Source organism: Rhinoraja longicauda, chromosome 7 (genome assembly GCF_053455715.1).
Source record: "Rhinoraja longicauda isolate Sanriku21f chromosome 7, sRhiLon1.1, whole genome shotgun sequence".
NCBI classification, from domain to species: domain Eukaryota; kingdom Metazoa; phylum Chordata; class Chondrichthyes; order Rajiformes; family Arhynchobatidae; genus Rhinoraja; species Rhinoraja longicauda.
This window is the reverse complement of record NC_135959.1, coordinates 15,207,038-15,223,667: the sequence shown is the minus strand read 5'-3', so window position 1 is coordinate 15,223,667 and position 16,630 is coordinate 15,207,038. Positions and strand designations below refer to the sequence as shown.

Below are 16,630 nucleotides of genomic sequence, written 5' to 3'. Positions count from 1 at the left end.
CTTTAATTCTGAGGCTATGACCTCTGGTCCTGGACTCTCCCACTAGTGGAAACATCCTCTCCATATCCACTCTATCCAAGCCTTTCACTATTCTGTACATTTCAATGAGGTCCACCCTCATTCTTCTAAACTCCAGCGAGTATAGGCCCAGTGCCGTCAAACGCTCATCATATGTTCATCTTCATTAAATCTTATGTAGTCACACCTAAACCTGATGTGAAAATCAGTCAATGTTCCTTTATTGTTGCTATTTCTTTGGCACACAGCAGCACAGAAAGAATTTGAGTCACCACCATCATCTCAAGGCTGTAAGGGATTGGTGTTAAATTTTGGCTTTGATGTTGGCAATGTTGACAAATGTTGGCAATGATGCCCACTTGCAGTGAACGAATAGAGAAGTCACAGCATAAAATCTAATGTATTTGCCTATTTTCTCTATGGATAAATTGAATTTTCAGAGGTCTGGGTATGTGTTTATCTTCTGACTGAATTCTGACTATAATTTTTTTTAAATTTTATGCTAAAAGACAATTCATGTGGTTTGTTATTATTGAACAGGTTATGAATGAAGATGGTCACACATCAAGTATTAAGGATAAAATCCTAACCATTCAAGTTAAACCAGGCTGGTGGTCAGGAACCAAAATCACATTCCCACATGAAGGAGACCAGGTACTTAGAGCATAATTGCAAATAAAGTAATAGCACCAAGCTGCCGGGGATGTACAGTCACTAGTCATTGGATGGTTGGAAAGCAATTTGAAGTAGGATTCTATAACATTAAAGACTGAATCTTAACACTCAACCCTCCCACTTCCAAATGTTATTAAATTCAAAAGTGCGGCCTGTGTACATATGTTTGTTTTTACAAGTGGTAGAACTAGTTTCCTCTCTTTCTACACTTTTAGTAGAGTCATAGAGTTATACAGTATGGACACAGGCCCTTCGACCCAACTTGCCCACACCTGCCAACATGTCCCAGCTACACCAGTCCCACCTGCCTGTGTTTGGTCCATATCCTTCCAAACCTGTCCTATCCATGTACCTGTCTAACTATTTCTTAAACGTTGGGATAGTCCCAGCCTCAACTACCTCCTATGGCAGCTTGTTCTATACACCCACCACCCTTTGTGTGAAAAAGGTACCTCTCAGATTCCTATTAAATCTTTTCCCCTTCACCTTAAACCTGTGTCCTCTGGTCCTCGATTCACCTGCTCTGGGCAAGAGACTCTCTGCATCTACCTGATCTATTCCTCTCATGATTTTATAATTAATTGCTTTTACTTATCAGTCTCATATGGTTTAGATACCATTCCTTATGATACCATGGTGGTGTGGTTACTGTATTGTGTACAGTTTTGGTCTCCTAATCTGAGGAAAGACATTCTAGCCTTAGAGGGAGTACAGAGAAGGTTCACCAGATTGATCCCTGGAATGGCAGGACTTTCATATGAAGAAAGACTGGATAGACTAGGCTTATACTTGCTGGAATTTAGAAGACTGAGGGGGGATCTTATTGAAACATATAAAATTCTTAAGGGGTTGGAGAGGCTAGATGCGGGAAGATTGTTCCCGATGTTGGGGAAGTCCAGAACCAGGGGTCACAGCTTAAGGATAAGGGGGAAGTCTTTTAGGACCGAGATGAGAAAACATTTCTTCACACAGAGAGTGGTGAGTCTGTGGAATTCTCTGCCACAGAAGGTAGTTGAGGCCAGTTCATTGGCTATATTTAAGAGGGAGTTAGATGTGGCCCTTGTGGCTAAAGGGATCAGGGGGTATGGAGAGGAGACAGGTACAGGTTACTGAGCTGGATGATCAGCCATGATCATATTGAATGGCGGTGCAGGCTCGAAGGGCCGAATGGCCTACTCCTGCACCTATTTTCTATGTTTCTATATCAACTGTTTTTTGTGTACTTTCCAACGTGGATAAATTTGATTTATGGATGCCTGTGAAAAAAGAACTTGGTCATTACCCATGGACATCTTGTATTGGTATGCTACAACATGACCTTGATTTCTTAATGGTATCTTGCTTTTCGGAGAGCAGAAAATTGTAAACGTTGCCTTGCAATTATTTTTAAAGACCTTTGGACTGCAGCTGGCAGTTATTCCTTTATTGCTTTGAGATATGGCTATGAACCATATTGAAGTTTCCACTATTCCGATAACCCTCCAGGGGGAGGGTGGTACCAGATTAGGTGGAAACTTCAATATGTCTCATTGACGTACCTGACTATCTCAAAGCAATAAAGGAATTTTAATTTCACGGATAAGAATACTCAGCTACATTTACTAATGAAGTCTTTTTTTCCGCAATGGAATGCTTTGCTTTTTGAAAACAGTATGTCAGAGGTCAATATCAAATGCTTCATTCACTTTCTGAAAGAAAGTGCAATGAACCCATGTACCAACCAGGCAGGGTGACGATAGTGGTTTCACAAGGTGCTAAGGGTGAAGGAAAACTAAAATGCCATTTTGTGTTCTGTGAATCTGGATAGGCCTGATAGCTTAACGCCTCCTTTTGGCAAGATGCTGGAGTCTGTAATCAAGGAAGAAATAGATAGTCACTAAGAGAAGTGTAGAAACAAGAAACTGGAGATGCTGGTTTATAGAAAAGAACACAAATGCTGGAATAACTCAGCAGGTCAGGCAGCAATTCTGGAAAACATGGATAGTTGATCTTTTGGGTTGAAGAGAAGCCCAATTAAATAAACCAAGTCAATGAAATATAAATCATGCCAGATAAATTTGCTCGAGTTTTTTGAGGATGTAATTCCTCCCATTAAGCAGAGTTGATCCATTATATGAAGGCATTTGATAAGGTCCCACACAAAAGGCTGGTGAACAAGATACGAACACATGATATTGGGGAAGTGTATTATGTGATAGGAACAGAGGGTGGTGGTGTAAGGTTATTTTTCGGTCTAGTTGTGTGCTTCAGGAATTGGTGCTGGGCCCTATTTCTGTTTGTCTTCTATATCAACTATTTGAATGGGAATGTACAAGGCACAATTAGAAGGTTTGCAGAATAGATGGTATCATAGACAGTGAAAACGGTTATCAAGAATTACAGCGGGATCGTGATCAGTTGGGCAAGGGCTGAGGAATGGCTAATGGAGTTTAATTCAAATAAATGCAAGGTGTTGTATTTCGGAAAGTCAAACTGAGGTAGGACCTTCACAGTGAATGATAGGGCCCTGGGGAGTTTTGTAGAACAGAGGGATCTAGGAATACAAGTACATAGTTCCCTGAAAGTGACATCTTGGATGTCACGGGTGTGAAGGGTTTTGGGGAGAAGGCAGGAGAATGGGGTTAGGAGGGAGAGATAGATCTGCCATGATGGAATGGTGGAGTCGGCTTGATGGGGGAATGGTCTAATTCTGCTCCTATCTCTTCTGATCTCATGATCTTATGATCACAGCTAGATAGGGTGGTGAAGAAGGCTTTTGGCACACTGGCCTTCATCAGTCAGGGAATTGAGTATAGAAGTTGGGATGTTATCTTACAGTTGTACAAGAGTTTGACGAGGCCGCACTTGGAGTATTGTGTTTAGTTTTGATCACCCTTCTATAGAAAGATGCCATTAAGTTGGAAAGAGTGCATAGAAGATGTATGAAGATATAGCTAGGACTCAAGGGTCAGAGCTATCAGGAGAAATTGTGAAAGCTAGGACTTTATTGTTTGGAGCACAGGAGGCTGAAGAGTGATCCTATAGAGGGGTATAAAAACATGAAAAGAAGATACGGTGAATGCACAAAGTATTTTTGCACAGTGCATGGATAGGAAAGATTTAGAGGGATAGAGGGCAGGCAAATTGAGTGTCTTGGTCAGCTGGGATGATTTGGGCCTAAGGGCCTGTTTCTGTGTTGTATAACTCCATGACTCTAACTGAAGATTGGTTAACACAGAAAAAATAGGGAGTCAAAATAAACAGATGTTTTTCAGGTTGGAAGGACTTAACTAGTGAAGTGCCCAAGGATCATTTCTTGGCTCTCATTTACAACTTATATTAATGACCTGGAAGAGGGGGCAGAGTACAATATAAGTTTACCTGTGACGTAAATAGAAGTAGTAGGCGTGGTTGCAATGGGAATATTTAAACTCTGCAACAGGATGTTGAGTAAGTGGGTAAAAACTTGGCAATTGAATCGAATATGGCGAAATGTCAATTCATGCACCTTGGTAAGAGATATCTAAAGATAAAATATTATCTAAATGGAGGAAGATTGCAGATGAGCAAAGTACAAGTGACCTAGACGTTCTTGTTTATGAATTGCAAATGTCAGCAGACAGGTGCAGCAATTCATTCAGAATATTAGCATTTATTGCAAGAGGGTTAGAGTTTTGAAATAGGGATAAATTGTTACAATTATACAGGGTAGGTTGTGAAGGCACAATTGGTGAATGCACATTTATTTGATCCCCTTATTGAAAAAAGGTTACACTGACATTGGAACCAGTCCAAAAGAGATATATATGGCTAATTTCTGCGATGAGAGGGTTGTCCTCTCATGAGCAGCTGAAGAAATTGGATCTATAATCTTTGGAGTTTATAAAAATGAGGGATGATTTTCATTGAAATATATAAGATTCTGAGGAAGCATAACAGGGTAGATGTTGAGATATTCCTACCAGTGAGAGAATTGCAAATGAGGGGACTTATTTACAAGATTAAGGGGAGATAATTTAAAACTGAGGTGCATAGGAACTTCAAACAAAGTGGTGAATCTCTTGAATTCTCTTTCTCAGAGGATAAATCATTGGAGCTATTTAAAGAGGAAATAAATCAATTTTGAAGGATAAGTAAATTAGGGAAAAGGGGGGGTGGCATGGAAGAGGGTATAAGGGCTGGGGTATCAGCCTTAATCTTATTGAATAGCAGACAGATTTAAGGGGCCAAGTGGCCTGTTCCTATTTTCCTATATTCTTGTGTTCTCACAAAGATCGTTGTAATCAAATGCCTGATTTTATTACTGATTACTCAGTAACAGAACTACAGAACTGTACAACTAAATTTATAATCTTTTTTATGACTCCTGAAAAGGTAAGCAAGCTTATATTTTAAATAGCTTTTCACAGGTTTTGCTTAAGTTTCTCCTGTGTCAAATAGTTCACAGATATTTTTCCCCCCACAGATCACAATGCGGTGAGAATGAATGGTGTGTTTTTGCAGCCTTGAGGGGAAATAATCCATTTCTAAGATCTTTTTTTCACGTGTCAGCTAACTATGATGCCAGCTGCATCTGCCTTGACTACTAAACTTGAGAGTCTATTGATATTCATCCTTCGTAGGCACTCAGTTAGCCAATCATGTGACCGAGTTGCATGGAACCTGACATTCACATTCAGCTGATGTGTGCTAGCTGAAATTCAAGGCCACATATAACTTACAGTTTCTGTTTTTGTGCTACACAGATGCATTGTAATATTAAACACATGATTTTTATAGATGTTGCATAATTCTTAGTTTTCTCCTCTCTCATGATCCTAATTCCTTCTTTCCCCTCCCCTCATCACCATGGGACTTAATGCTTCCACCACAATCTTCTTTCAAGCTGCAGCAGGTGACGGCATTTGCAGCTCAGTTTTTTTTCCCATTACTGAATCAGGGAGGTAGCTGAAGCTCTCTGCTCTGGGAGGAAAGCTAAATAACTTTCCCTGTGAATTCAGTGAAGCAGATAAAGAGAGCCCTGGCTTTACCCACGGGTTCGGAATGTCATAGTTCTACGTTCTACGTTCTGTTGCATGCTTCCACTTTTCCCTAAGACCAGTATCTCTAGCAATTGAAAACGATTCCACTCCCTCAATATCCAGATAGAGTATGAACTTTGGAAGTCTGTGACTAATTTCCTGGCAGCAGCCATAGCCCATTCATCATGTGCCAGTCCAATTTGCTGACTTTGTTTCATTTAAGTAGTTAGGTTACAGGGTGGTCACAAGAGACAAGGGCTCCCGCCTCCAGCTATGCCAGACCGCTAGACAGAATTTTGGAGTGGATTTGTAATGGCTGGCTTGCCATCACCAGCAACGTTATAAAATAAATATTTTTTATTCTCGAGCAATATTCTTACTGCCTGAACCATTAAAGCTACAACTTGATTTGAAATGGCCTGTTCTGGTTTTTGCACTATTTGAATATTCAAGTAGCGCAGAAAAAACAGAGCAGTGCATTTCAGTTCAATTTGCAGCTTTAACTCTGAGGTGGTTTAATGTTTTTGCTAGCCAAGTGTGTTAGGAATAATAATAATAATAATAATAATAATAATAATAATAATAATAATAATAATAATGCATTTTATTTATATAGCGCTTTTCATATACTCAAAGACGCTTTACAGAGATTTTGAGAACATAGGGAAATGAATAAATAGATAAATAAGTAAATAAATAAATGAACAGAGAAAGGAGACAGAAGGTGAGGTGACCTTCAGTGGTTGAAGGCAGTACTGAACAGGTGAGACTTCAGCGATGTTTTGAATGTGGTGAGTGTGGAGGAGTCTCTAACGGTTTGGGGTAGTGAGTTCCATAGGGTGGGAGCAGCGATGGAGAAAGCTCTGTCCCCCCAGGATCTGAGTTTGGTCCGGATGTGGGGGGATAGGAGATTGGCAGCGGCAGAGCGGAGGGTGCAGGTGGGAGTGTGCCTGTGGAGGAGGTCGGTCAGGTAGGATGGGGCCAGGTTATGGAGGGCTTTGTAGGACCCAATATAGGTGGATGGAATTAAAATAGAGATCAATGAGCATTGAATGTTAGAATAGATGTAAGCAATTGAATTGCCTCCTTCTGTTCCCATTTTCCTGTGTTCGAGCACTTCTGAAATGTCCTATGTGCTAGACTTCTACCTGACCACTTTAAAGGTGAGTTCAATCACCTAGAATCCTGCCTGTCAGTTGCAGGACTGACTAAGCCACCAACATTGGCCTTCCTGATCCCAAGAACACGTTAAAGGAAACGGAAAACTCAAGTGACAGGCTGCAAACCTTATTAAGGAAAATCTAGGCTAATAGGCTTGGCGGCCTTAAAGTGGGGCCACTTAAGTAAGCATAAAATCAATGATAACTGGCAATACATATGACTTATTCAAATAAACTTACATCATGAGTATTACATGCGATGTGGAACAATACCATCAAAGATCAATTAAGCTCAGATCAATGTACTCCTATATTCTGGCAGTTGGATATCAAGGCAGCTTGGCAATCATCTATCTAAATGACCTGTATTTCTAAGTAGGTTATATGATAGAATAATTCATGCAATAAGATCCATTAAATAATGTTTGGAAGCATTATGAAATAATTATAACATTTAACACCTTTTTCGTATTGGTTAATAAGAATTATTACTTTTGTGTCATGCAGGGTCCAAATAATATTCCATCAGACATAATATTCATTGTGCAAGAGAAATCACATCCATGGTTCTGTCGAGACAAAAATGATCTAATCTTCTCTGTTCCTATATCATTGGCAAAGGTACGTGCAATTTCCAGAAAATTGGAAGTGTGAATATGGAGCCTACATTATGACGAGAGAATTAATGTATATTTCTCAGTCCAGAATAGAGTTTAAATGGCCTCAATCATTTATATTTTATTTGGGTCAATATTATCAATGGTTTTACCTATGTCAACTTTTAAAAATCTTATAGAGATATGGAAGGGTGAAAAAAAGACATCAAAGGGGGCGAAGCTCAAGGGAAATGTAGAGTAGATCAGTGTTAGATCAGAGAAGGTAACAACGAAGTTCACAAAGATAAAATGTAATCAGGACAGTCAGACTGGTCGGAGAACTAGGATGGGGAGGGATGGAAAGAGAGGGAAAGTAAGGGTTACTTGAAGTTAGAGAAGTTAATATTCATACCGCTGGGTTGTAAGCTGCCCAAGCGAAATATGAGGTGATGTTCCTACGATTTGCATTGGGCCTTACTCTGACAGTGGAGGAGGCCCAGGACAGAAATGTCAGTATGGGAATGGGAGGGGGAGTTAACTGGGAGATCACGGTGGCGCAGCGGTAGAGTTGCTGCTTTACAGCGAATGCAGCGCCGGAGACTCGGGTTCGATCCTGACTATGGGCGCCGTCTGTACGGAGTTTGTACGTTCTCCCCGTGATCTGCGTGGGTTTTTTCCGAGATCTTCGGTTTCCTCCCACACTCCAAAGACGTACAGGTATGTAGGTTAATTGACTGGGTAAATGTAAAAATTGTCCCTAGTGGGTGTAGGATAGTGTTAATGTGCGGGGATCGCTGGGCGGCGCGGACTCGGTGGGCCGAAGGGCCTGTTTCCGCGCTGTATCTCTAAATCTAAAAAAAAATCATGTAGGTTTAAGCGGACTGAGCAGAGATGGTCAACAAAACTATCGTCAAGCCTGCGCTTGGTCTCGCCGATATAAAGGAGTCCTCGCCTGGAACAGTAGATACAGTAGATGAGGTTGGAGGAGGTGCAAGTGAACCTTTGCCTCACCTGAAAAGACTATTGGGGTCCTTGGACGGAGTCGAGGGACAAGTGATGCATCTGCGGTTGCAGGGAAAGTACCTGGGGAGGGGCTGGTTTGGGTGGGAAGGGATCAGTTAACCAGGGAGTTGCGGATGGAAAGATGTGGCTAATGCTGGGATCCCGTTGGAGGTGGCGAAAATGATTGGAGGATTATGTGCTGTATGCGACGGCTGATGGGTGAAAGGTTACTCGCTGAGGTTACTCGAAAGGTACCCGCTGAGTTACTCCACTATTTTGTGTCTAGCTTTGAAGGATTTTTCCATTTCCTTACCATACAAATACATTCTGTTTCATTGAAGAAGCAATTAGATGAATAAAAACCCCCGCTACCGGGAGAGAGAGTCAGGAGGTCGGACAGAGTGAGAAAAAGACTGGTAAAAATTAGACCCCTAAAGGAGGTACCCATGGGAGGACCCCAAGGGGGAATGGGGTTTGTTAATGTCCCCTTAACTAGTACAGAGGTAAGGAACTTCAAGAAGGAGATGAAAAGCCTCCTTGAAGATCCCTTAGGTCTGGCAGAACAGTTAGATCAATTCCTTGGGCCAAACACTTATACATGGGATGAGTTGATGGCCATTATGGGGAATCTCTTCACATCAGAGAAGTCTCCAGCCTTGACTGAGTGAATCGGAAAATCCAGTGGCGGGCTCTGGGCCAGTAATCCTTTAGTTTTTAGTTCTGCAAGAGATTGGGATACTGTCAGTAAATAGACACCATTCCTAACCAGAAAACTTCACAGGAATAGTTGAGAAAATCAGATCTGAAGTGAATGCATTTGTGTTCCATTCCTGGTCATAGTGCTGAGTCTAGTGATAAAGCCAGAGGTCACATGTCCAGCACATGATCTCTAGCTCAGGTCTGCCGTCTCTGTGGTAACTTGCAGAAGTGGAAATAAAATACGGACTGTGCTGTGAAGAGGATTCAGAGAACTGTTGATATTTTGGCCTCATAACCTAAAATGTGCAGTCATTGTGAAAACAAATTTTAAATCAGTATAGCAATTTTGAAAATTAAAAGCTGGCAAAACTTTTCATAAAATTGTCAACTAGTTTAGGATCTCCTCAGCTGCTTTAGCCTAAATATGACTCCACTCCAAACCAATGTTGTTGCCTCTTAACTTCCCCTTAAAGGGATTTGGAACCCCACACAGAAGCATCAAACCCAGAAAAAAAGGCCACTATAAAAAAGTGTTGAACTAAAGGAAAGTGATTTTTTTTTAAATGGGAATAGCAGGCACTGAAATATGTTTGGTTAATAGAGCTCAAACAATATGGTCTGCAGCTGAGTTGTGCCACACAGAGAGCCAAGCTATTATTAATTTGTTCAGAGCATGTGAATATTGCAGGCAAGGGTGCATTTCCAATTTTAAATTGCTATTTCAAAGGCCAGTTAAGAATCACTAGTGATTCTGGAGCCACATATAGGTCAGAGCAAGTAGGACAGCCAATTTCCTTCCCTGTGTAGGAATTTGTGAACCCAATGGGGTTTTACAACAATGCAATATTTTTAGGGCCACAGTTACAAAAATAGTATTTTAAGTTCAGATTTATTTAAGCGCTTGCATTTAAATTCCCTAGTGCCCAATTGAAGTTATCGCCAGATCCAGATTTCAGAATATTAATCCAGTAATGAATAATCTGTTACCACAGTGGGGCAAATGTTATTCAGTTACAATGCATTTGTGCCATAATAATTCCTGATATCAATACAGTATCTTGAATTGCATACACATGGCTGCAAAGTAAGAGAAACATTAGGGGTTCTGATTAATGATCCGTTATCAGTAGCAGGAAACTGCTGTGAAAGCAAATAGACTGTCAGATCTTTAACTAGGACAGTTGAATATAAAACCAGAAATGAACTTGTACCTTGTACAATATCTTTTGAAATAGCTAGAATTTTCTGTCCAGTTTTCCATAAGACCATAAGACCGAGGAGCATAATTAGGCCCTTGAGCCCATTGAGTCTACTCCACCATTCAATCATGGCTGTTCTATATTTCCCTCTCAACCCTATTTTCCTGCCTTCTCCCGTAACCATTGACACCATTCCTAATCAAGAACCTATCAATTCTCCGCTTTAGAAATATCCAATGTCTTGGCCTCCACAGCTCTCTGTGGCAATGAATTCCACAGATTCACGACCCCCTGGCTAAATCACTTTACACAGCAGGAAAATATGAAGTTCCAATTTAAACCTATAATGGATTTCTTTGCACTTTGTGAAGATAAGATTATGTTTTCTGAACTTATGAACCAATTTGATGCTGACTAAATCTAGGGGATTACTGGATTCTTAGTTCAAAGATTGAAATATTGTGTTAGTCTGGATGATACTTTCACCAAGTATTCACCCATCCATCCCATTTGGCAACTCCTGCTCTATCTGTGGAAGTGCCTGCAGCTCCAACATTGGCCTCATTACCTATCCCAGAAACCTGAATGAAAATATATTCCTTGTTTCTGAGGGACTGCTAAAGAAGAGAAGAAGGAAAACTCTTTGATTTGCAGACAAGCAACATAAGATCTCTTCCTTTCCCACCATCCAGAGATCCAAAGACTCTTTTAAAGTGAAGCAGTGAATCATTTCTACTACTAACCTAGGGTGCTGCATTTGGTATTCTCCTTTGTATTGGAGAAACTAAGCACTGGTTAGGTGACTGATTTTCAGATCTCCTGTTTAGTCTGCAGTGGTGACTCTGGACTTCAAATTGTCTGTTACTTTAATTCTCCATCCACTCACTTCTCTAATCACTTTTTCCGCATCTTCCATTATTCCAACAACATCTAATATAAGCGTCAAGGATAAGCATCTCATCTCCTGACCAAACAGATCACAGTCCTTGGGATAGACACAAAAAGCTGGAGTAACTCAGCGGGTCAGACAGCATCTCTGGAGAAAAGGAACAGGTGACGTTTCGGGTAGAGACACTTGGGACTTGGCATTGAATTCAACAGATAACTAACCTTTCCATTTTATACCAGAACTGGCCAGTTCTGCTGAAAGGTCATCAAGATGTAGCAATAAATCTGTGTTTAACTTTCTGTGAATTCTGCCCGACCTAATAAGTTTTCCCAGCATCTTTTCAGATTTCCAGCATCAGCAATGGTCGATAGCGCACAGATCCAGCTTTGTTTGACTCTTTTGTCTGTCATCTGTCATCTCCTTATTTAAATCTCTGGCAGATAGATCAGCTGTGAAGAACACACCTTCACCATCTTCATCAGTCTCAGCCAGCATCACCTCTGTATCAAAGTCTCTCTTGGTCTCCATCATATCACCTTTGTTCATTCCACCCCACCTCTGCAATTTAAAACGTGCTTGGATCTATCTTTGCCAAGTTCTGATGAAAAGAAAGTGAGCTGAAATATTAATTATTTTTCTCGCTTCACAACTACTGTAAGGGCCTATTGATAAGTTCCAACATTTTCTGTTCATATTGTCTGATATGGGATTATAAAATACTAACCAGGTCAGAAGCCTTGGCTGGTATTTCTTTTTCTCAACAAAATTCTCTTCGCTTGGAGACACTCAGGTCAACTGAAATATCCCATTATCAATCATGTCTGAAGTTAGATAGCATTGTATGAGATCAGATTTTCCTGAATCTATATAGAATACAGTATAAATCATTTATACTCCTTTATATCCTATTTTAATAAGTGTAGGATCTTTGAAACTACTTAGAATTCTATTTAAAAAGCCCAATATAAAATACAAAATTAAATTTAGATGTGAATAAATCAAGGTAAAGTTGGAAATTTTACGTGCTCCAAGTGCTTGTATTAACATTGTGACTGAGAGCAAGATGACACCATGTGGTAAGACTCAATGGAGGAACACAAACTAGGTATTCTACCAATCCTGAAGCTCATTAGTGATCCATTATCACGTGCCATGTCATTTACAGAATAAAAGACCTTTGGTATTTATATAATTTTAATGCATGTGACTTTAGATAAGAGAAAAGGGCAAAAACAATTGGAGTTTGTCCAGATTGTTATCCTGCAATCCTGCTAGAAATCATATATATATACATATATATATATGTATGTTTATTGCATGAGAACAGGATCAAATTTAACTGTGGTCACCACTACCTATTAATCTATCAATCCTTACTGATAAGACAAAGATTAGATTGAGAAACTGGAAGTTGTTGGCGTCTATAGGATTGTGATCCAGCATGCATGAGTGTAATAACTGCAGTGTATAAAAAACAGAGAATTATCAACTTACCAATAAATATTATAGCAGTTGAATGACGCTATTGTTTACACTTTAAGCTTTTGCACAATTCATGAGTTTTAATAATTCATAGATAGACACAAAATGTTGGAGTAACTCAGCGGATCAGGCAGCATCTCTGGAGAGAAGGAATGGGTGGCGTTTCGGGTCAAGACCATTCCTCAGACTGATGTCAGGGGAGGGGGTGGGACAAAGATTGGATGTTGTCGGAGATAGGAAGACTAGTGGGAGAACTGGGAAGGGGAGGGGATAAAGAGGGAAAGCAGGGATTATCTGGTTAGAGGTCAATGTTCATACCGCTGGGGTGTAAACTACCCATGTGAAATATGAGGTGCTGTTCCTCCAATTTGCGCTGGGCCTCACTTTGACAGTGGAGGAGGCCCAGGACAGAAAGGTCAGATTGGGAATGGGAGGGGGAGTTGAACTGCTGAGCCACCGGGAGATCAGGTTGGTTAAGACGAATTGAGCGGAGGTGTTGAGTGAAACGATCACCGAGCCTGCGCTTGGTCTTGCCGATGTAGAGAAGTTGACATCTGGAACAGTGGATACAATAGATGAGGTTGGAGGAGGTGCATGTGAACCTCTACCTCACCTGGAAAGACTGTTTGGGTCCTTGGATGGAGTCGAGAGGGGAGGTAAAGGGACAGGTGTTGCATCTCCTCCGGTTGCAGGGGAAAGTACCTGGGGAGGGGGTGGTTTGGGTGGGAAGGGACGAGTGGACCAGGGAGTTACGGAGGGAACGGTCTCTGCGGAAAGCAGAAAGGGGTGGAGATGGGAAGATGTGGCCAGTAGTGGGATCCCGTTGGAGGTGGCGGAAATATTGGAGGATAATTTGTTGGATGCGACGGCTGATTGGTTGGAAGGCGAGGATAAGGGGGACTCTATCCTAGTTACGAATAGGGGGAGGGGGAGCAAGAGCGGAGCAGCGGGATATTGAGGAGACCCTAGTGAGAGCCTCATCTATAATGGAAGAAGGGAACCCCCGTTTCCTAAAAAATGAGGACATCTCCGATTCATAATAATTCATAATGAATTTGGATTGCAGGCTTTAACAGGTTCTACTGTGGAAATTGAGACTCTGGATGACAGGTTCCTCAGCATTCCAATCAATGATATTGTCCAGTAAGTATTCATACTATTTTATTGTTGGCCACTTGTCTGCCTTTTCTTGCCAGCCAACCTATCTAATTATTGTCATATTTGAATGATTGCACTCGACACCGATTACCACATCCAAGTCTGGTCATCCTTAGCTAATTTTGAAATTTCATTCTGTATTTTACTTTGCAAATCAATCGTATGTATATCAGCTACCCAGATGCGAAGGGAACACCATTGTATTATCTGATCACAAATGTCTCCAGTTGAAATGTTTGCAGTCTCTTTTTGCAGATTTGTTTTCCTCCCTTTCTTCCTCCCTGTGTTTGAAGAATACTGCTTGTGGTAGGATCATATTCTTTTTGCTTTTCAGCACCAACCAGATAAATTCTACCCTCTCAAATCTGCTTTACCTGTATATTTACTGAATTTTTTGAATTTGAAACATCCAATTCTGACCATTTTTACTTTATTCTCATTTCCATTTACACCATTGTTTGTTCGGCAAACGTATGTTTGGTGAAGTATGGTTTGATTAAGTGGCTCGACCCGAAACGTCACCTATTCCTTTTCTCCAGAGATGCTGCCTGACCCACTGATTTAATCCAGCATTTTGTGTCAATCTTCATTGTGTGTTACATACATGTATTTTGAACCAGTCTTTCTATTCTTTTTAATCCTTCCTACCCTGCTGCTCTCTAATATGGTACTACTTTCTTCTCTCCTGCTAAACAACACTCTCACCTTTTGTACATGCCATATTCCTCTTTTCAACTATTATCAACTGTCAATTCACCGCCAGTTTAGGTTAGGTTAGTTTAGTTCTAACCTTCCCAATCACACTAATGAACCTTTCCACAAGATTGGTCCCAGTCCTGAGAATGTACAATCCACTCTTTTTTTCTAATTCAGAAGTAGCTTCAATGTCCCACAGGTCCTAAGGCCTTCCTAAAGCATCATGGCTCAAACAATACCTTGCTTTTCTTCCTATTTCTACCCTTACTTCTACGTGGCATTGGGAGTAATCCAGAGACGTACTCCTTTGATGTTGTACTTTTAAATTTCCCCTCTATCTCCTGAAAATCTGATAATTATACCTCAAAACCACAATGCCCAACCTAGATATTATTGATACCACGTACAATAATAGGGTCCACCATGAAATAATAAATCTAACATTTCTCTTTTAGAATCCAGTTAATATCTTGAGTAAACCACTAATTTTAATTAATAACTTTAGATTTCAGCTCTCGGGTCTTGCTATTTCCACCCCTCAACATCTCTCTTTCTCTCTGAGTGCTCCATTTTAAAATAGAATAGCAGAACACCTGCACCAAATTCCCCTTCTAATCAAATTCAGTGTTGTTTCTCAGTAGAAACATGACTTCATTCTACTGCTATTAATTGCTATAAATTCCTTGTGTTAGCAAAAGTCTCCGGTATTTAAATATGCAAAACTTCCAAATAACTGAATAGAAACATAGTAACATAGAAAATAGGTGCAGGAGGAGGCCATTTGGCCCTTCGAGCCAACACCGTCTTTCATTGTGATCATGGCTGAACATCCACAATCAGTAACCTGTGCCTGCCTTCTCCCCATATCCCTTGATTCCATTAGCCCCTGGAGCTCTATCTAACTCTCTTTTAAATTCATCCAGTGAATTGGCCTCCACTGTCTTCTGTGGCAGAGAATTCCACAAATTCACAACTCTCTGTGTGAAAAAGTTTTTTCTCACCTCAGTTTTAAATGGCCTCCTCTTTATTCTTAGACTGTGGCCCCTGGTTCTGGACTCCCCCAACATTGGGAACATTTTTCCTGCATCTGGCGTCCAGTCCTTGCATAATTTTATACGTCTCTATAAGATCCCCTCTCATCCTTCTAAACTCCAGTGAATACAAGACCAGTCTTTCCAATCTTTCCTCATGTGAAGTCCTGTCATCCCGGGAATTAACCTCGTGAACCTACGCTGCACTGCCTCAATAGCAAGGACGTCCTTCCTCAAATTTGGAGACCAAAACTGCACACAATACTCCAGATGTGGTCTCACCAGGGCGCTATACAACTTCAGAAGGACCTCTTTACTCCTATACTCAAATCCTCAGCCCTTGCTGAGAATTATTACCCAGTAACCTGTTCTACCTCATCACCCAATTAATGTTGCCGAAGATACTACAAGGTAGAGTTATTTAAACATCTAATGCAAAATGTAACTAAAGTTTAGGAAGAAATCATTCCTTAAATCCTTTATGATTTCCCCATTTACCAAATTCAATATTTTGTACTCAGTGAAAATGGTATATAGAACTGTGGACTGTTGCTATTTACTTGAAATTCTCAAAAGTGCAATTTCTCATAATTCCTTTTTGTTTCCCCTTCATAGTCCTAAATACAGCAAGACAGTTCCAGGAGAAGGAATGCCTTTGTCCAAGGATCCAACACTAAAAGGAAATCTTATCATCCAGTTTGATATCAAATTTCCAGAAAAGCTCACACCAGCAAAGAGAAAACTGATTAATCGAGCATTACATGCTTAAAGACATGACAAGAAAAAGTTATTCCCATGTCAGGCCTGGGAGATATGTTTATCCATCATTATGTACGTATTGATACATCATTATGTACCCATACATGGGTAAATAATTAATCACTAAATGAAAGCATGTATTTATAAATTTTAAGTAAATTTGTTATCAAAGTAAAGTTTCCTATCTGTTTATATTCTGAAACATTTCCCTCTAAGTAATGGGTGTCATTGCTTGGAGCTGAAAAGTATTTGCTTTGCTGCATGAC

The 16,630-nt window shown here is 40.4% G+C and overlaps 1 protein-coding gene across 2 annotated transcripts in view; it reads left to right on the top strand.

The window, feature by feature from the left end:
• The window catches only part of dnajb13 (DnaJ heat shock protein family (Hsp40) member B13), a 33,408-nt gene extending 16,778 nt beyond the window's left edge, over positions 1-16,630 (top strand). For both annotated transcript variants that reach the window (XM_078402156.1, XM_078402155.1), the window contains exons 5-8: positions 559-672; positions 7,361-7,474; positions 13,787-13,863; positions 16,221-16,630. In XM_078402156.1, the coding sequence (XP_078258282.1) occupies positions 559-672; positions 7,361-7,474; positions 13,787-13,863; positions 16,221-16,374 (459 nt within the window). In that variant the 3' untranslated portion in view covers positions 16,375-16,630. The remainder of the gene's footprint in view (positions 1-558; positions 673-7,360; positions 7,475-13,786; positions 13,864-16,220) is intronic.